We start from the raw sequence: 23,231 nt of genomic DNA, 5'->3' as shown, positions 1-23,231 counted from the left end.
GAGGGAAGGCAGCTAGTCATCACCACCCACCGCCAACTCTTGGGCTACTCTTTTACCAACGAATAGTGGAATTGACCGTCACATTATAACGTACCCACAGCTGAAAGGGCAAACATGTTTGTGATGAGAATTCGAACCCGCGACCTTCAGATTACAAGTCGAACGCCTTAACCAACATGGCCATGGTGCTTTGATACTTTGGATGCTAACGATATGCGTAGATGTATCAATCTGTCATTTGTTTGTTTCTGTTATGTCGGTTATGTGATTTTGTGATTTGTTGAAGAAAAATACATAAGAATTACTATATACACAACTACGTAAACATTAACAAATAGCTGTTTAACGTTATTTTTGAAGTTAGGCCTATCGTTATTTTATTGTTAAACTGTGAAGTGAAAAACTTGAAGTGTGATAAATAAAACGCTTTCGTTGACGTCAAGTGAAGTGGATTTTATTCCATTTTATTACCAAAAACCAGACCGAAAGCAAGAAACCATTGCATTAATATCTATACGAATCGGGTGATTCAAACGTTTATTAATATCCCTAAAACTAAATAATTGCTAGTGTTGTGGAATGAGGTCATTTTGGCCTGCAATGACATTATTATAATCATTCAAGGTCAGATTGAAATACATGTTCTAAGACCGATTTTTTTTTTTTTTTAAAGCAAAACCACGTTTGGCTATTTGCTGTGTCCATATAATAGAACCCCGGATTTTAGCGTTGTAAGTTCGTAGACTTACCGCTGTTCCTTCAAGGGACATACATGTCTTTCGTAGCTTTTATTAATATGCACCATACGGCAATTATTTCGATAGCAAAGGTGTAAAAATAATGAGAAACATTTTGAACCAAAAATGACTAAAATCGTAATATTAAAATGGAAAATAATTTAATAAAATTCGATAATATTCACAATCACGAAAAAATAATTCAATAAAGCTTAAATTGTTATTTTTATTATTTTTACACAAATATAGACAAATCAAGAAAGTATTTCTAATATTTTGGTCACACTTGCCATCTTATCTGTTCGTATCTCTCAAGGCGTCAAAACCAGACTGTGAAACTTTGTACAAAGTTTCACCAAAGGCACGTTCAGAGTGCAACTAAACTTTTGTTGAACTCAAGGCAACGGGACAAAAAAAACACACACAAAAAAAACAACGTTGCATTTGTTTTGCACCACATAATCTGTCGAATTTGATTTCTTTTCCGGAGAATTCGCGGACAAAAATGAACATCGATGACTGCTTTCTTGTCTTATAGTATTTTCTATCAGCTAAACTACATTTCATTTCATAGTAACCACGGATTTGAAAACAGACATTCCAGATGCTACCAGTTGTCATGGTAATGGAAGAATTAGTGGAGACAACATGACATGAAGTGTCAAATGCAAAACAAGATTTCTTCTTCACGATTTTAAAGCCATGAAAATTTCCGTCGTCAGGGCAGTAAGTATGTAGAGCAACACGTTCTAATACGTCTGCGAGTGTTTTAAAGAGAATCTAATAACTTATTAGATGACTGCGATCGTCATAAACTGAAAGAAATGCTTGGTCTATTCTGAATTATTTCGGAATCCTTGCACTCTCCTTGGTTTACTAACGGAAAGAGGAAACTGAGGTTGCTAGGTTAAAAGAATTACGATGTAATGTTTATTGATTGTTGTTATTTATACTTTAATGTTATGTGTATTGAAACGTTTCTCACACTATACGACTGAAAGGCCATCGACACTGAGAATAGTATAATATACATATACACACACATACACACGTTTTATTTGATAGACTGGATATTTTTTCTACTTATAACCCCCCCCCCCAGGAGCACAGCTGTATTTCTGCGGAGTTACGACGCTAGAAAACTGGAATTCGATACCAGTGGTGGGCACGGAACAAATGACCCATTGTCTAACTTTGTGGTTAACTATAAAAGAAACAAATTCCTAACTATAAGATAAACAAAATTAGAAAAGATATGATGTTTGCTTTTGTAATCTTGCACAAAGCTACACGAGGGCTATCTTCACTAGCTGTCTCTAATTTAGCATTGTAAGACGAGAAGGAAGGCGGCTAGTCATCACCACCCACGGTCAGCTCTTGGGCTACTATTTTACTAAGAAATAGTATGATTGATCGTCACATTATGATGCCCATACGGTTGAAAAGGCGAGCAAGTTTGGTGTGACGGGAACTCGAACCCGCGACCCTCATGTTACAAGTCGAGAACGATAACCACTTGGCCATATATAAAAGAAGAAATAGAGGTAACGAAAATTGACAGTTCTCAATAATATATATTTTTTCAATAATTAACTCGTATCCAGTTTCACCTATATTTGATTTTAATAACATGAATTCGATTTAAGGAGCTAAATTCAGTCCCCCGCTAGTACAGTGGTATGTCTCCGGTTTTACAACTCTAAAATCAAGGGTTAGATTTCCCTTGGTGGGCTGAGCAAATAGCCTTTTGTGGCTTTCTTATACGAAACACACACACACGATCTAAATTCCAAATTGCTTTCTCACGTAACTATTTTTTTCATATGATTTGGAACACTTTAGTTGCAAAACTTATATAAAACATAAAGCATAAAATAGAACAAATCTGCTATACCCACAGAGAGCGTCTTAAGTCCTCATTCCTTACGGCTGAGGATATAATTTGTAAAACGTTGGAGAAAAACAAAGAGAATAGTACTGAAAATAAAAACTGTCACGACAAGAAACTAGTTTCTTATCTGATACACTTATCTCATTCCCTTTAATATTTGATAACAAAACTCGTCATCTTGCGTGAGTGAAATCAGAATATGAGCTTCAACTATGTCATTAGTGGGCGAAATTAAAGGCAACATTTCAACAGTACCTGATTCGTTTTTTTTTTAAAATTAATTCATCTTTAACACATACCTCGAGTATAATGTTTAGTTTAAAGTAAATTATATACTTCCACGGACTGTTTATAAAACAGCGAAAATATCAAAAAACTCTTCTCTTTTAATTATTAATAAATTACCGATATAATATTTTAAAATGGTATCTTAATATGCTATAGAATTTCGCCTCAAACTACATAGTACTATGTAGGCATAAACATTTCTAAATTTGAAATATTTAGACAGACTAGAGTGAAAGTAGCTATTCAACAGCACCCTTCCCTTACTCTTGGGCTACTCTCGTTTAATAGAATAGTGGGATTTACCGTTTTTCTTATGGAGCACTCACGCCTCCAAAGTGTGGAGACTGGTTTGGTAGCAACAGGTGCAAACAATGAATCCTCGTTTTGTTTTCCTGTGTACGTGTACTTAGGCCACACCCGACCCGTGAAAAACTATTAAATTTTTAAAGATTTGATTTAGAGTTTTCTCAGTTTACCGTAATGAAGATAAAAGTGATAGGTATTGATAAAACTAACTGAGGTTATTTAAGGATCAAACTATACGAAGTAAAATAATGTCCACATACATATATAAAATGTCTCTGGTGTGATTAAATAAAAGTCTAGACACTTTCTAGCAGTAAGTAACTGAAACCGCTATTAGCCTTTTTTGTTTAGATGACAACAAAAGCTAAATTACTGAATATAAGCGAGTTAATACAATAGAGGCATTATGCATCTCGAATCCTTATAAAAGAAATAATTCAGGCAATGTTTTCAAAAGACGCCTCAACTTTACTCGATAGAAGGCAAATATTAGTATTTACTGTGAAAAAATACAAGTTCTATAATAACATCAAAACTTAATCTAAATGTAAACATATTAAGATCTTAAGCAAAGGTCCCTTAAATTAACAATGCGAAAGATAGAATCATTGTTTGATTATTGTAATAAAATATTTGCCACTGAAGAAAATTATGTGCGTAATTAAGTTAGTAATTGTATAAACTCTTTTGTACTAAATTAACTGGATAAAACTCTGTGCGTCTAATAACGTAAGCTGAATAGCAAGTGCGAAACGAATTTAATAAACCTATGATTAATCAGAGAAATCATACGAGTTACAATAGATTAAGTCCACTTTGTTTTATTAGGTTCTCAACGTTCTGTAATTTGAAAGTAAAGGTTTCGTTACGGTTTTATTTAATTTCAATTTTCTCCTATGCTTTGGAAAAAGATAATTTCTAAAAAAACCAAAAACTGTCAAGAACATTTTAAGTATTTGAAGCAGCAACTAGATGGCGCTATAAAATAATTCAAGTTATTGTTAAAATGATTATTCTAATTGTTCCTACAATAATTCACTGCACAACAATATTTTTTGAAAAGTTTTTGCTGATTGTGACAGGTACCTGGTGGGTATGCTTAAATATAGTTTTGGTTTATCTTCATCACGTAGGAACTCTGAGAAATGGCCAGTTAACTGTTTACCGGCAATAACGTATTTAATTACGTTTATATTTCTAATACGCTATTACGTTCAACATAATTAAAAGTGTTTTGCTCCAGATTTTCGTTTGTATTTAATGTCCAGTGTATCACGTTGCAGTGCCCAACAGTAGTCAGCAAGCATTGACAGAATCCAGTTGCCCTGATATCGCTTTTCCATTGTCGCAATGTCCTGGTAAAAACTGAAGATTTCGATGAAACGGTACGTGATGGGCAAATTTGGATGTGATTTTCGTGATCAGAAGCCAAAAATCTATAAGGAACACTCAACAGTGTTCAACAAGCAAAAACTTTGTTGTGCAGTGTAATTAGTTTCGTAAGCATTTTATTATTACTTGAAACTTTGCGTAATATAATTTAATTTAATCAAAGTTAAAACTTAATGACGGTTTAGCAAAAACATTATTTGAAGGCCTCTCAACTTCAAAATCTGTTTGGAGAATTTAAGTTTATTTTCACAGAGTTTTCGTAGTTTCACAATTTTGTAATTTTAGCTTATTTGATAGCTGAACGAGTGGCATGTGAAGAAATGAATATTTCGCTCGCAAACAAGCTGTCTGAAAAAGAGTAACGGTTATAATATAGATATCATCAACGTTGATGTCACAAATAGTGATAACACACTAACAAAATCGTCGGCGTGGTCAGAGGGTTAAGGCGCTCGACTCGTAATGTGAGGGTCGCGGATTCGAATCCCCGTCGCACCAAACATGCTCGTCCTTTCAGCCATAGGAGCGTTATAATGTGATGATGAATTATGAATCGTCGGTAAAAGAGTAGCCCAAGAGTTGGCAGTAGATGGTGATGACTAGCTGCCTTCCATCTAGTCTTACACTGCTAAATTAGGGAAGGCTAGCGCAGATAACCCTCGTGTAGCTTTGCACGAAATTCAAAAACAAACAAACAAAATAAAATCGTTCAGCTACTTTGTCCCGTCAATTGTATGTATTTCATTTAAAACAACTAAAACATTATTATGTTTAATTTGTCTCATGCTAAGACGTGTGACTGAAATGTATGGGATCTGAATACAATCTATAATAAAGAAAGATGCCTTTCTTCGGTAGTTACTCTCTTTCGTAAAGAAAACAATTTGACAGGCCCGTCTCGTTGTTTCTCGTGATTTTCGTAACAGTGCACGTGAGCAAGAGAAAACTTTCTCACTGTTAAGCTGTTTTCTAGGTAAGTGAAACAACCAACCTTTCTAAAAAAAAAAAAAAAAGGAACAGTACAATATTCCAAAATAAAACTGTTTCCACAAAGTACGATAGATAGGAAAACAGTACAATTGGTAACTCTGTCACCTTATCTCTAATGTTAACCATTAGATAGTTTCGTTACTTTTGTAGTTTTATTTAGCACAAGTTTTGCAAAGGCTACAACAGGTATCGATTTGTAGAGTTATAAATTAAATTCGTTTGTCTTTAAATGTAACATTACTTTTAATATTAACTTAGTATTTTTTCTTTGTAATATTTCTTTACTGAAATTCTTTCAGAAATGGCTTTATGTGCAGTTCCCAAAACGGTCATTTTTTATTTTTTAGTATGCAATGTGTTTGATTTGAAAGGAGCATACACAGATTCTTTAAACATGGAATATGAAAGACATTAATGATATCAAACGTGTGTGACATACCTAATAGTGTAAAGGTGAGCTAGGATAAAAAGACACGATGCTCCGAAACAAATAACAACAGACGAGAATGAATTTTACAAAAAAACCCACCAAAAACAAACGATATTTGTCAGCATTAGTAACACCAATACACACACACACACACACACACACATATATATATATATATATACGAATTTTTAGAGAAAATTAATACTGATAGAGTTAAGTAAATTAAAACAAAGTCTGCATTAAAAACAGTAAATTCAAACATCTGACTAATTATATTAGCTTGTTATAACCAAAATGAAGCCGAAACAAAAACTCTGCACTAATTTAAAGGATTCCCTTTGGCTTGTTTTTGGATACAACAAACTGATATACATATATGAATACAAACACATACATATTAAAGAATATATATATATATATATATACACACGCACACATGCATATTATATATACACATATATAGAATGTTAATACTGAATAGCCAAATAAAATAAAACAAAAAGAAAAGGATGAACTACGTCAAAAACAATAAATAGAATGTTTAAATAGAATGTTAATACTGAATAGCCAAAAGAAAAGAATCTAAATCTCTGTCAAACAAAAACAGGCCCAAAGAAAAATCAAAAACGGTTTCCTTTGAACTTGTTTTCGTTTATAACAAATTATATACACACACGTATGTATATATATATATATATATATATGTATTCACACACACACACACATATATATGTACATATTGACACTGAATAATTTACGAAAATATATGTTCACCAACCACGAACAGTCACCCCACATAAAACAAAGAAAACACTGTTTACACGCAAAAAAAAGCACCATGAATTTTTTATTAGACACTGTGTGTTGAAACAGAAAAGGTTCTTTGGAAATAACACAAGAGCAGTTACTACAGCGTGTGTTATGTTAGGAGCCTGAATTCAATATGTCGACCGTTGTTCATTTACAGGAACAAAGACGTCAGAAGTGTGTATCAATATTATAAATATATTAACTAAGTTACCAGTACGTTGAATTGCTTAAACAACAGACTGTTACAAAGAATACACACGATATAAATATATTATACAAATTTGGAATAATTTCCATTTGTAGGGAAAAAGATTACCAAAGACATATCAAACTTTGTTTTTTGAGCAATTTATTATTAACTGAATTTAAACTAATTATTACTAAACCAGAGTCGTCAGGCTTAAGAAAAACATTAAATTGAAACACAGAACTTTACAGTATGTCAGCAGTTTATTGGTTAAGAAATATAAGTACACTAGTTACTCGTACGATAATCTACGCTTTACGTATTTTGAAGATTATAATTTATAGGTATAGTGTCTACCTTAAATTTTTACACACTTTTAAGTGAGTTTTGACGTCATACTGCTTGTGCGTCCAGAGATAATCCCTGATGCTTAATTCTGGTGTAGTGATAACGACAGCTTAGAATAGGCTTAGTGAAAAAAAACCCAATTAACTAAAAAGAGATAACCCCGATGCTCAATTCTGGCATAGTGATAATGGCAGCTTAGAATAGGTTTAGCGACAAAACCAATCAACTGAAACAAAACTAGGATCACACCACGCAAATGTAAAATGCGAAATAAATCATGCAAATGACATGGCAGAATCATGTTATTAAAACAAAAACATTTCCTGAAAACAACCGAATTCAGCCCAGTTCTAGGCCCTGTTTGTCTTCTGAGAAGAATATTGACAAGTAATTATCGTGAATATAAAATTTAAGAAACCCTAAGCCTTTATGCCATTACGATATTGTTGATAAAAAAAGAAAACAAAAATATCATTCGATCGTTTTGCGCAACTCATGTTAACCATGTCGTTCTTTTTGTTTGTTTTGAATTTCGCCTAAAGCTGCACGAGAGCTATCGGCGCTGGCCGACCTAATTTAGCAGTGCAAGTAAGACTAGAGGAGAAAGCAGCTAGTCATCATCACCCACCACCAACTCTTTGGCTACTTTTTTACCAACGAATAGTGGGATTGACCGTCACATTATAACGCCCCCCACGGCTGAAAAGGCGAGCATGTTTGGTGTGACGGAGATTTGAACCCGCAACCCTGAAATAACGATACGAGCGCTGTTACCACCTACCATTGCCGGACCTTGTGGTGCTGATTTACTTATTTCTTCATTAGAATCGACTCTTTCAACATTTATGAGACACACCACTGTTGTTCTAACCCATTTGTCTCTTGAAAATGGTTGTTAACAATTAAGCTGTTCAGTGCCGTAGACGAGATAACTCGTTCAAGCCGATCGGTAACACAGTGCCACGGACGAGTTAATTCGTTCTCAATAATACCTAACTTCAGCGCTAGATGTCAGCACCATACTTGCATTTGACCCACTTACAAATTGTTTCACTTTCGATCCAAAATGGCGTCACGAAAAAAGTTACAAAATGCAGAGGCATTAGAGTTGTATTTTGAACTTGGTTCGGAGTTGCCGTAGCAGCTGAAATACTTGGCAGTCAACAGGTTAAACCAAAGGATTATAATATAAGTTTATACTTCTTAACGTTAAATGGAGATGTTATGTCGTTTCTCTAGAATATTTGAATTTGGGTCACATGTGTGGATTACATTATTAGTTGTATTCTTTCTACATTACTTGAAAGTTTGTCGAATTACAAGTACATCATGCATTTCAAATCTTCAAATATAGTTATATACGTTACTGTAGGCAGAAAATATTTAGTAGAATATCAAATAAGATTTAGAAACATATCTGATCATGTAAATTCTTATTCATTTTGTGTTGATAGAACACACAACGTTTAACCTGAATACATGTCTATTTAACTTGCCTTTTTGGTGTCAGCTTTATAAACTTGTTTCACGTAAATATATTTTGTTTTGGTGTGTGTGTGTGTGTGTGTGTGTGTGGCTTAGTGGTGGTGTGGCTAGGCTGCGAATCCCTGAATTTCAAGTTCATGTCCTCTTCTCGTGAAAACAACGCTTTGCAATTTGAAACTGTAGAGGCGCTATTACAGTGACAGATAAACCCTATTTGTTTTAATGAATAGCCGGCAGTGGATGCAGTTCATAAACCACCTTCCCCCTGAAAAAGCCCCTCCACCAGTGGCACCTCGGTATTTTTGAGGAATTTATCATACAACGCTAGAAACCGGGTTTCTATATATGTGGTGGACAGAGCACAGATAGTCCATTGTGTAGCTTTGTGCTTAACTTCAAAATAGGCCCGACATGGCCAAGTATGTCAAGGCGTTCGACTCGTAACCCGAGGGTCGCGGGTTCGAATCCAGGTCGCACCAAACATGCTTGCCCTTTCAGCTGTGGGGGCGTTATAATGTTACGGTTAATTCCAATATTCATTGGTAAAAGGGTAGCCCAAATGTTTTCGGTGGATGGCAATGCTTAGCTGCTATCCCTCTAGTCTTACACTGCTAAATTAGGGACAGCGAGCGCTGATAGCCCTCGTGTAGCTTTGCACGAAATTCAAAAACAAACAAATAATACTTCAGAAAATACTTAATTTTTTCTAAAATTAGTTTTTTAACTTTAAAAAGATAAAAAGATCCAATAATTTGATGTTTGCCCAGCACATTTCAGACGTTAAATACACACGTGTTATACTGACGACACGTTTTTAATTCTACAAATCGATATTGAGGTTCATTCCGTCCGTGATTTTGAATAAACTTTAGAGACTCGGTGGTAAGAGTATCATGGTGGGTAGAGCATAGACACTGATTTAAATGGTTTTCCTTTTCTGCTTGTCCCCCTCTGATACAACGGTAAGTCTACGGATGTGTAAGGCTAAAATCAGGGGTTCGATTACCCTCGGTGGACTCAGCTGATAGCTCGATGTGGCTTTGATATAAGAAAACATACGTCTTTCCTGCATAAGCTAACTATCACGTTTTACGCGAGTTTTACTGCTGATGACCGCCATAAACCCATATTCATTGTTTTCTATTCAAAATTTAAGTTTTTTTATTTTCGGAATTATTTAACCCAAAATTATATTTTTTGATAAGCGGATCTAAGTTACTGAAAGATCCTTTTCGCAACATATGTACATTATTACGAACTTCAAACTATAAAGTCTCTCTGTGAGACGGCAAATAAGTACAAGAACTTACAAACCTGAAAAACTGGATTCTCTTCTCCACGATAGACGCAGTAGATGGACCAATGTGGCTTTTCTCTAAAACGAACAATCACATTAAAAGACTCCTGATCGAGAGTTTGTTTGTTTGTTTTTTAAATTTCGTGCAAAGCTGCATGAGGGCTATTTGTGATAGCCGTCTTTAATTTAGCAGTGTAAGACTAGAGAGATGGCAGCTAGTCATCACCATCCACCGAAAACATTTGAGCTACTCTTTTACCAACGAATATTGAGATTTACCGTAACATTATAACGCCACCAAGGTTGAAAAGGCGAGCATGTTTGGTGTGATTGGGACTCAAATCTGCAACCCTCGGATTACGAGTTGATTGCTTTAACCACCTGGCCATGCCGGGTCACTAAATCGAGAGAACTAGAAAGATAGAGAATTACGATTAGTTTGATTTGTTTTGAATTTCGCTCAAAGCTACACAAGGGCTAACTGCGCTAGCCGTCCCTAGTGTAAGGCTAGAGGAAAGGAGCTATTCATCACCACCCACCGCCAACTCTTGGGCTACTCTTTTACCAACGATTAGTGGGATTGACCGTCACAATATAACGCCCTCACGGCTGAAACGGCGAGCATGTTTGATGCGACGGGGATTCGAACCTGTGACCCTCAGATTACGAGACGAGTGCCTTTATTCACCTGGTTATGGCGGGCCGAGAATTACGAAGTGCCTTAGTTATAAGAAACGACAGAAATAAATGTTAGTCTAAGTCTAAACATGTAATATTTTTTCGAAATGTTTCAAAGACATCTACCTACTGTAGAATCCCAGATAAAACTGTCAACAAGTGACAAATAACAGTAAAACTAATGATATGGATAAACAAAAACAGAAGTGCAAATAAAGCTGAGAAGATGGAGTCTGGTATGCTGAGGCACAAAAAAGCAACATACCAAAGCATCCAAATACTGACTCACTTTATCCTAACATCAACACAATACTGAGGTTTGTAATCGGTTTTCCACGTGGCACGATCGAATGTTCCGTAAACTTTGATAACAAATGTTGGTTCTGTTCTTAGAATTGTAATCTCTTGCCCAGGTCTGCGTAAACAGCTACCGCCTAATCTGGTGGATTATAAAGCAAAGTAAAAGGGAAAATGTCCCCTTATTTTGACAAAATAACGTACTTAACACTTATTCACTACAACTTATCCCAGTATGACAACAGATAGTAAAACTGAATGTAACGTAGCTTAAGAAAAGTAAGTGAAACACCAGTATTTAGAGTTGTAAAGCTATACGAACGAAACATCGAAAATAGCATTCAACGATATAGTTTAATTAAAATTAACATAGTATGGCCAACAACACAATATAACAAGTTACAAAGCAATTTAACAATAGATGAATTAAAGCATATGATATAAGAGCAACGAAAAATTTAAGTAGAGAAATGAGGGTTAGAAATTAGTGTTAATTAAAGGTTATCAAATGAAGCGCACACAAAGAAAGTAAAACATAAGCCAGAAACGTAAGTAACTTGGTTTTTGTTTCCCCACTACCAGTCCACGTGTATCTAATGGAAACGATTCGAACAAATTGACATTGATTCCAGATGTGCTGGTTCCCAAGACCAGTAAAGACAATTCATATTTGTCATTGTTAGCAACAGGAGCTTGGTTTGTTTGGTTTTTGATTCTCGCGCAAAGCTGCACGAGGGCTATCTGCGCTACCGTCCCTAATTTAGCAGCGTAAGACTAGAGGGACGGCAGCTAGTCATCATCACCCACCGCCAACTTTTGCTCTACACTTTTATGAACGAATAGTGGAATTGACTATCACATTATAATGCCCTCACGGCTGAAAGAGAGAACATGTTTGGTGTGACGGGGGTTCGAACTCGCGACTCTCAAATTGCCAGTCGAATTCCCTAATTACCTGGCTATTCTAGGCCAGCAACAGGACTAAGTGGGTAAAAGAAGTAGAAAGGTTTATTACGAGAACTTTCAGGTATCATCAAAGAATAAGTGTTCTGTTGCACTAACCCATCCAACTCTTTAACAGATATGTTTGTTTGTTTTACGTCAAGCGCAAAGTTACCATCACGGGTATAGAAACTTGGTTTCTAGAATAGTAAGTCTACAGACATCGTGCTATGCCACTGGGTATGTGTGTGTGTGATAAGGTTTTAGATGGAAGAACAATCGATATTTATGGCGCGTTTGTTATATCACCTAATGATAGTTTAATCACTTATTTTCCATTCTCTCGTTCATCTTTCTTTCGAAAGAAATTAAAAAGAAACAACGAGATTGAAGTTTTCATTATGGGTAGGCTTAAGGTTTTGACATATTCTCTGTTTTCTGAACACGAGAGTTATCAGCGCCAGTCGACCCTAATTTTGAAATCACAGATTAAAGAGGTGACAACTAGTCAACGCCTCTTACCTCCAATTCTAGAACTAAACCGTCACTGTTATAACTCACCCGCAACCACAAATGTTATTTTTGGCAACAACGGGATGCGAATCCTGGAACTTCAACTCCAGAGCCCGTCACCCTAACCATTGAGTTGCGCTGTTAATATTCGAAACCAAAACTGTTATCAGACGTTCGAGAGTAGCCAAACGAATATTTTACTTTTAAACAAAACTAAAACTGTTGAATATCCTCAGGAAGAGTTGAAGAAAAGAACTCAAATAATCTTAAAATTCAGAGAAAACTTAAGATTCTACAAAAAAATCTTCACTTCAGGTAGTAAACATGGTTTCATTACTTTCCATGATTAACTGTAACTTACTTTTTGCATTTTATATACATTTACTTTATACAGTTGTTTGGATTTATAATTAAAGTGTAATTCGTAAAAGAAAACATTCATTGTCTATGTCGACGGAACTTGTACGACTTCATGCAATAATTTTGAAGACTGAATATAGATATATATATATATATCAAATTACCTAATATTAATATAAATGTATAAGATATAAAATATGCAAAATATACATTTTTATATAAAAATAGCTTAATGATAATTGAGAAAATAATACACATACTGGAGATATGCCCAGTTTTTTAAATAGAACATGTCCCGGAATGACCAGGTAGGTTTAAACGTTCGACTCGTAAATTAACGGTCGCGGGTTCCAATCCCGGTCGCACCAAACATGCTTGCCCTTTTAGCTATGGGAGCGTTATAACGTGACGGTCAATCCCACTATTCGTCAGTAAAAGAGTAGCCCAAGCGTTGGCGGTAGGTGGTGACGACTAGCCGTTCTTACCTCTAGACTACTAAATTAGGGACGGCTAGCGTAGATAAACCTCGAGTAGTTTTGCGCGAAATTCAAAAACGAACAAACAAAAGATATAGAATATATGAAATACACATGTTGATTAAAAAAATAACTTAATGCTGACTGAGAAAATAATACCCACAATGGAGATATTTTCAGTTTTTTAAATAGAACATAGGTTAAAATAAACCCAGTATGGTGACAAAATATAATTAATCGAAAAAAAACAACAATATGCAGGTACGTGCAGAAATAGTGATTATAATTTATAAACCATATTAATACTGATCTTGTTAAACTATTGTTAACAAGTAAAAAGGAACAAATAGTGTCCTTCCGTTTAATTCAATAAATAACAATACAATATGACACTCTATCAACAAAGCGTTCTCCCGTTTCATTCAATATCTAACAATATGACACCATCAACAAAGCGTTCTTCTGTTTAATTCAACATCTAACAATATGATACTCATTCAACATACTGTTCTCCCGTTTAATTCAATATCTAACAATATGACACTCTACCAACATACTGTTCTCCTGCTTAACTCAATATCTAATAATGTGACACTCTATCAACAAAGCGTTCTCCCGTTTAATTCAATATCTAACAATATGACACTCTATCAACAAAGCGTTCTCGCGTTTAATTATTTATCTAAAAAAATCACATTCTATCAACAAAGCGTTCTCCCGTTTAATTCAATATCTAACAATATGACACTCAATCAACAAAGCGTTCTCGCGTTTAATTCAATATATAACAATACGATACTCTATCAACAAAGCGTTCTTCCGTTTAATTCAATATCTAACAACATGACACTCTATCAACAAAGCGTTTTCCCGTTTAATTCAATATCTAAGAATATGACACTCCATCAACAAAACGTTCTCCGTTTAATTCAATATCTAACAATATGACACTCTATAAATAACGCGTTCTCCCGTTTATTTCAATATCTAACAATATGACACTCTATGAACAAAGCGTTCTCCAGTTTAATTCAATATCTAACAATATGAAAGTCTAACAACAAATCGTTCTCCCGTTTAATTCAATATGTAACAAAATGACACTCTATCAACAAAGTGTTATCCCGTTTAATTCAATATCTAACAAAATCACACTCTATCAACAAAGCGTTTTCCCGTTTAATTCAATATCTAACAATATGACACTCAATCGACAAAGCGTTCTCGCGTTTAATTCAATATATAACAATACGATACTCTATCAACAAAGCGTTCTCCCGTTTAATTCAATATCTAACAATATGACACTCAATCAACAAAGCGTTCTCGCGTTTAATTCAATATCTAACAATACGATACTCTATCAACAAAGCGTTCTTCCGTTTAATTCAATATCTAACAACATGACACTCTATCAACAAAGCGTTTTCCCGTTTAATTCAATATCTAAGAATATGACACTCCATCAACAAAACGTTCTCCGTTTAATTCAATATCTAACAATATGACACTCTATAAATAACGCGTTCTCCCGTTTATTTCAATATCTAACAATATGACACTCTATCAACAAAGCGTTCTCCAGTTTAATTCAATATCTAACAATATGACACTCTATCAACAAATCGTTCTCCCGTTTAATTCAATATCTAACAATATGACACTCTATCAACAAAGCGTTCTCCCGTTTAATTCAATATCTAACAAAATGACACTCTATCAACAAAGCGTTCTCCCGTTTAATTCAATATCTAACAATATGACACTCAATCAACAAAGCGTTCTCGCGTTTAATTCAATATATAACAATACGATACTCTATCAACAAAGCGTTCTCCGTTTAATTCAATATCTAACAATATGACACTCTATCAACAAAGCGTTCTCCCGTTTAATTCAATATCTAACAATATGACACTCCATCAACAAAGCGTTCTCCGTTTAATTCAATATCTAACAATATGACACCATCAACAAAGCGTTCTCCTGTTTAATTCAATATTTAACAATATGACACTCTATCAACAAAGCGTTCTCCCGTTTAATTCAATATATAAAAATATGACACTCTATCAACAAAGCGTTCTCGCGTTTAATTCAATATATAACAATATGACACTCTATCAAAAAAGCGTTCTCCTGTTTAATTCAATATCTAAAAATATGACACTCTATCAACAAAGCGTTCTCCCGTTTAATTCAATATCTAACAAAATGACACTCTATCAACAAAGCGTTCTCCCGTTTAATTCAATATCTAACAATATGACACTCTATCAAAAAAGCGTTCTTCGGGTTAATTGAATATCTAAAAATATGACACCATCAACAAAGCGTTCTCCTGTTTAATTCAATATCTAACAATTTGACACTCTATCAACAAAGCGTTCTCCCGTTTAATTCAATATCTAACAATATGACACTCTATCAAAAAAGCGTAATCCCGTTTAATTCAATATCTAATAATATGACACTCCAGAAACAAAGCGTTCTTCCGATTAATTCAATATCTAACAATATGACACTCTATCAACAAAGCGTTTTCCAGTTTAATTCAATATCTAAAAATATGACTCCATCTACAAAGTGTTCTCCCGTTTAATTAAATATCTAATAATATGACATTCTATCAAGAAATCGTTCTCTCGTTTAATTCAATATCTAACAATATGACACTCTACCAACATAGTGTTCTCCTGCTTAACTCAATATCTAACAATATGACACTTTATCAACAAAGCGTTCTCCCGTTTAATTTAATATCTAATAATATGACACTCTATCAACAAAGCGTTCTCCCGTTTAATTCAATATCTAACAATATGACACTCTATAAACAAAGCGTTCTCCCGTTTAATTCAATATCTAACAATATGACACTCATCAACAAAGCGTTGATCAGTTTAATTCAATATCTAACAATATGACACTCTATCAACAAAGCGTTCTCCCGTTTAATTCAATATCTAACAATATGACACCATCAACAAAGCGTACTCCTGTTTAATTCAATATCTAACAATATAACATTCCATCAACAGAACGTTATCCCGTTTAATTCAATATCTAACAATTTGACACTCTATCAACAAAGCGTTCTCCCGTTTAATTCAATATCTAACAATATGACACTCTATAAATAACGCGTTCTCACGTTTAATTCAATATCTAACAATTTGACACTCTATCAACAAAGCGTTCTCCCGTTTAATTCAATATCTAACAATATGACACTCTATAAATAACGCGTTCTCCCGTTTAATTTAATATCTAAAAATATGACACTTTATCAACAAAGCGTTTTCCTATTTAATTCAATATCTAAAAATATAACACCATCTACAAAGCGTTCTCCCGTTTAATTAAATATCTAATAATACGACATTCTATCAAGAAATCGTTCTCTCGTTTAATTCAATATCTAACAATATGACACTCTACCAACATAGTGTTCTCCTGCTTAACTCAATATCTAACAATATGACACTCTATCAACAAAACGTTGTCCCGTTTAATTCAATATCTAATAATATGACACTATATCAACAAAGCGTTCTCCCGTTTAATTCAATATCTAACAATATGACACCATAAACAAAGCGTTATCCCGTTTAATTCAATATCTAAGAATATGACTCCATCAACAAAGCGTTCTCCGTTTAATTCAATATCTAACAATATGACACTCTATAAATAACGCGTTCTCCCGTTTATTTCAATATCTAACAATATGACACTCTATGAACAAAGCGTTCTCCAGTTTAATTCAATATCTAACAATATGAAAGTCTATCAACAAATCGTTCTCCCGTTTAATTCAATATCTAACAAAATGACACTCTATCAACAAAGTGTTCTCCCGTTTAATTCAATATCTAACAAAATCACACTCTATCAACAAAGCGTTTTCCCGTTTAATTCAATATCTAACAATATGACACTCAATCAACAAAGCGTTCTCGCGTTTAATTCAATATATAACAATACGATACTCTATCAACAAAGCGTTCTCCGATTTAATTCAATATCTAACAACATGACACTCTATCAACAAAGCGTTCTCCCGTTTAATTCAATATCTAACAATATGACACTCCATCAACAAAGCGTTCTCCGTTTAATTCAATATCTAACAATATGACACCATCAACAAAGCGTTCTCCTGTTTAATTCAATATTTAACAATATGACACTCTATCAACAAAGCGTTCTCCCGTTTAATTCAATATAAAAGAATATGACACTCTATCAACAAAGCGTTCTCGCGTTAAATTCAATATATTACAATATGACACTCTATCAAAAAAGCGTTCTCCTGTTTAATTTAATATTTAAAAATATGACACTCTATCAACAAAGCATTCTTGCGTTTAATTATTTATCTAACAAAATCACACTCTATCAACAAAGCGTTCTCCCGTTTAATTCAATATCTAACAATATGACACTCTATCAAAAAAGCGTTCTTCGGGTTAATTGAATATCTAAAAATATGACACCATCAACAAAGCGTTCTCCTGTTTAATTCAATATCTAACAATTTGACACTCTATCAACAAGGCGTTCTCCCGTTTAATTCAATATCTAACAATATGACACTCTATCAAAAAAGCGTAATCCCGTTTATTTCAATATCTAATAATATGACACTCCAGAAACAAAGCGTTCTTCCGATTAATTCAATATCTAACAATATGACACTCTATCAACAAAGCGTTTTCCAGTTTAATTCAATATCTAAAAATATGACTCCATCTACAAAGTGTTATCCCGTTTAATTAAATATCTAATAATACGACATTCTATCAAGAAATCGTTCTCTCGTTTAATTCAATATCGAACAATATGACACTCTACAAACATAGTGTTCTCCTGCTTAACTCAATATCTAACAATATGACACTTTATCAACAAAGCGTTGTCCCGTTTAATTTAATATATAATAATATGACACTCTATCAACAAAGCATTCTCCCGTTTAATTCAATATCTAACAATATGACACCATAAACAAAGCGTTCTCCCGTTTAATTCAATATCTAAGAATATGACTCCATCAACAAATCGTTGATCAGTTTAATTCAACATCTAACAATATGACACTCATTCAACAGAGCGTTCTCCCGTTTAATTCAATATCTAACAATATGACACCATCAACAAAGCGTACACCTGTTTAATTCAATATCTAACAATATAACATTCCATCAACAGAACGTTATCCCGTTTAATTCAATATCTAACAATTTGACACTCTATCAACAAAGCGTTCTCCCGTTTAATTCAATATCTAACAATATGACACTCTATAAATAACGCGTTCTCCCGTTTAATTCAATATCTAACAATTTGACACTCTATTAACAAAGCGTTCTCCCGTTTAATTCAATATCTAACAATATGACACTCTATAAATAACGCGTTCTCACGTTTAATTTAATATCTAAAAATATGACTCTTTATCAACAAAGCGTTTTCCTATTTAATTCAATATCTAAAAATATAACACCATCTACAAAGCGTTCTCCCGTTTAATTAAATATCTAATAATACGACATTCTATCAAGAAATCGTTCTCTCGTTTAATTCAATATCTAACAATATGACACTCTACCAACATAGTGTTCTCCTGCTTAACTCAATATCTAACAATATGACACTCTATCAACAAAACGTTGTCCCATTTAATTCAATATCTAATAATATGACACTATATCAACAAAGCGTTCTCCCGTTTAATTCAATATCTAACAATATGACACCATAAACAAAGCGTTATCCCGTTTAATTCAATATCTAAGAATATGACTCCATCAACAAAGCGTTCTCCGTTTAATTCAATATCTAACAATATGACACTCTATAAATAACGCGTTCTCCCGTTTATTTCAATATCTAACAATATGACACTCTATGAACAAAGCGTTCTCCAGTTTAATTCAATATCTAACAATATGAAAGTCTATCAACAAATCGTTCTCCCGTTTAATTCAATATGTAACAAAATGACACTCTATCAACAAAGTGTTATCCCGTTTAATTCAATATCTAACAAAATCACACTCTATCAACAAAGCGTTCTCCCGTTTAATTCAATATCTAACAATATGACACTCAATCGACAAAGCGTTCTCGCGTTTAATTCAATATATAACAATACGATACTCTATCAACAAAGCGTTCTCCCGTTTAATTCAATATCTAAGAATATGACACTCCATCAACAAAGCGTTCTCCGTTTAATTCAATATCTAACAATACGACACCATCAACAAAGAGTTCTCCTGTTTAATTCAATATTTAACAATATGACACTCTATCAACAAAGCGTTCTCCCGTTTAATTCAGTATAAAAGAATATGACACTCTATCAACAAAGCGTTCTCGCGTTAAATTCAATATATTACAATATGACACTCTATCAAAAAAGCGTTCTCCTGTTTAATTTAATATTTAAAAATATGACACGGTATCAATAAAGCGTTCTCCCGTTTAATTCAATATATAACAATATGACACTCCATCAACAAAGCGTTCTTCCGATTAATTCAATATATAACAATTTGACACTCCATCAACAAAGCGTTCTCCCGGTTAATTGAATATCTAAAAATATGACACCATGAACAAAGCGTTCTACTGTTTAATTATATATCTAACAATATTACATTTTATCAACAAAACGTTCTCCCGTTTAATTCAATATCTAACAATATGACACTCTATCAACAAAGCGTTCTTCCGTTTAATTCAATATCTAACAATATGACACCATCAACAAAGCGTTCTCCTGTTTAATTCAATATCTAACAATATAACATTCCATCAACAAAACGTCATCCCGTTTAATTCAATATCTAACAATTTGACACTCTACCAACATACTGTTCTCCTGCTTAACTCAATATCTAATAATATGACACTCTATCAACAAAGCGTTCTCCCGTTTAATTCAATATCTAACAATATGACACTCTATCAACAAAGCGTTCTCGCGTTTAATTATTTATCTAAAAAAATGACATTCTATCAACAAAGCGTTCTCCCGTTTAATTCAATATCTAACAATATGACACTCAATCAACAAAGCGTTCTCGCGTTTAATTCAATATCTAACAATATGACACTCTATCAACAAAGCGTTCTTCCGTTTAATTCAATATCTAACAATATGACACTCTATCAACAAAGCGTTTTCCCGTTTAATTCAATATCTAACAATATGACACTCCATCAACAAAACGTTCTCCGTTTAATTCAATATCTAACAATATGACACTCTATGAACAAAGCGTTCTCCCGTTTAATTCAATATCTAACAATATGACACTCTATCAACAAAGCGTTCTCCAGTTTAATTCAATATCTAACAATATGACACTCTATCAACAAATCGTTCTCCCGTTTAATTCAATATCTAACAAAATGACACTCTATCAACAAAGCGTTCTCCCGTTTAATTCAATATCTAACAAAATGACACTCTATCAACAAAGCGTTTTCCCGTTTAATTCAATATCTAACAATATGACACTCAATCAACAAAGCGTTCTCGCGTTTAATTCAATATCTAACAATATGACACTCTATCAACAAAGCGTTCTCCCGTTTAATTCAATATCTAACAATATGACACTCAATCAAAAAAGCGTTCTCCCGTTTAATTCAATATCTAACAATACGACACTCTATCAACAAAGCGTTCTTCCGTTTAATTCAATATCTAACAATATGACACTCTATCAACAAAGCGTTCTCCCGTTTAATTCAATATCTAAGAATATGACACTCCATCAACAAAACGCGTTCTCCGTTTAATTCAATATCTAACAATATGACACTCTATAAACAAAGCGTTCTCCCGTTTAATTCAATATCTAACAATATGACACTCTATCAACAAAGCGTTCTCCAGTTTAATTCAATATCTAACAATATGACACTCTATCAACAAAGCGTTCTCCCGTTTAATTCAATATCTAACAATATGACACTCTATCAACAAAGCGTTCTCCCGTTTAATTCAATATCTAACAATATGACACTCTATCAACAAAGCGTTCTCCCGTTTAATTCAATATCTAACAATATGACACTCTATCAACAAAGCGTTCTCCGTTTAATTCAATATCTAACAATATGACACTCTATCAACAAAGCGTTCTCCCGTTTAATTCAATATCTAACAATATGACACTCTATCAACAAAGCGTTCTCGCGTTTAATTCAATATATTACAATATGACACTCTATCAAAAAAGCGTTCTCCTGTTTAATTTAATATTTAAAAATATGACACTCTATCAACAAAGCATTCTTGCGTTTAATTATTTATCTAACAAAATCACACTCTATCAACAAAGCGTTCTCCAGTTTAATTCAATATCTAACAATATGACACTCTATCAAAAAAGCGTTCTTCGGGTTAATTGAATATCTAAAAATATGACACCATCAACAAAGCGTTCTCCTGTTTAATTCAATATCTAACAATTTGACACTCTATCAACAAGGCGTTCTCCCGTTTAATTCAATATCTAACAATATGACACTCTATCAAAAAAGCGTAATCCCGTTTATTTCAATATCTAATAATATGACACTCCAGAAACAAAGCGTTCTTCCGATTAATTCAATATCTAACAATATGACACTCTATCAACAAAGCGTTTTCCAGTTTAATTCAATATCTAAAAATATGACTCCATCTACAAAGTGTTATCCCGTTTAATTAAATATCTAATAATACGACATTCTATCAAGAAATCGTTCTCTCGTTTAATTCAATATCGAACAATATGACACTCTACAAACATAGTGTTCTCCTGCTTAACTCAATATCTAACAATATGACACTTTATCAACAAAGCGTTGTCCCGTTTAATTTAATATATAATAATATGACACTCTATCAACAAAGCATTCTCCCGTTTAATTCAATATCTAACAATATGACACCATAAACAAAGCGTTCTCCCGTTTAATTCAATATCTAAGAATATGACTCCATCAACAAATCGTTGATCAGTTTAATTCAACATCTAACAATATGACACTCATTCAACAGAGCGTTCTCCCGTTTAATTCAATATCTAACAATATGACACCATCAACAAAGCGTACACCTGTTTAATTCAATATCTAACAATATAACATTCCATCAACAGAACGTTATCCCGTTTAATTCAATATCTAACAATTTGACACTCTATCAACAAAGCGTTCTCCCGTTTAATTCAATATCTAACAATATGACACTCTATAAATAACGCGTTCTCCCGTTTAATTCAATATCTAACAATTTGACACTCTATTAACAAAGCGTTCTCCCGTTTAATTCAATATCTAACAATATGACACTCTATAAATAACGCGTTCTCACGTTTAATTTAATATCTAAAAATATGACTCTTTATCAACAAAGCGTTTTCCTATTTAATTCAATATCTAAAAATATAACACCATCTACAAAGCGTTCTCCCGTTTAATTAAATATCTAATAATACGACATTCTATCAAGAAATCGTTCTCTCGTTTAATTCAATATCTAACAATATGACACTCTACCAACATAGTGTTCTCCTGCTTAACTCAATATCTAACAATATGACACTCTATCAACAAAACGTTGTCCCATTTAATTCAATATCTAATAATATGACACTATATCAACAAAGCGTTCTCCCGTTTAATTCAATATCTAACAATATGACACCATAAACAAAGCGTTATCCCGTTTAATTCAATATCTAAGAATATGACTCCATCAACAAAGCGTTCTCCGTTTAATTCAATATCTAACAA

At 33.5% G+C, this 23,231-nt stretch overlaps 1 protein-coding gene across 1 annotated transcript in view; it reads right to left on the bottom strand.

The window, feature by feature from the left end:
- LOC143235414 (uncharacterized) overlaps nucleotides 1–23,231 on the bottom strand; it is a gene marked incomplete in the record, with an annotated part of 112,921 nt that overhangs the window by 6,940 nt on the left and 82,750 nt on the right. The window contains 1 exon segment of the mRNA XM_076473559.1: nucleotides 10,179–10,232. Within this exon segment, the coding sequence (XP_076329674.1) occupies nucleotides 10,179–10,232 (54 nt within the window).

Source organism: Tachypleus tridentatus, chromosome 12 (assembly GCF_004210375.1).
Source record: "Tachypleus tridentatus isolate NWPU-2018 chromosome 12, ASM421037v1, whole genome shotgun sequence".
NCBI lineage: Eukaryota > Metazoa > Arthropoda > Merostomata > Xiphosura > Limulidae > Tachypleus > Tachypleus tridentatus.
This window is presented reverse-complemented; position numbering and strand designations above follow the sequence as displayed.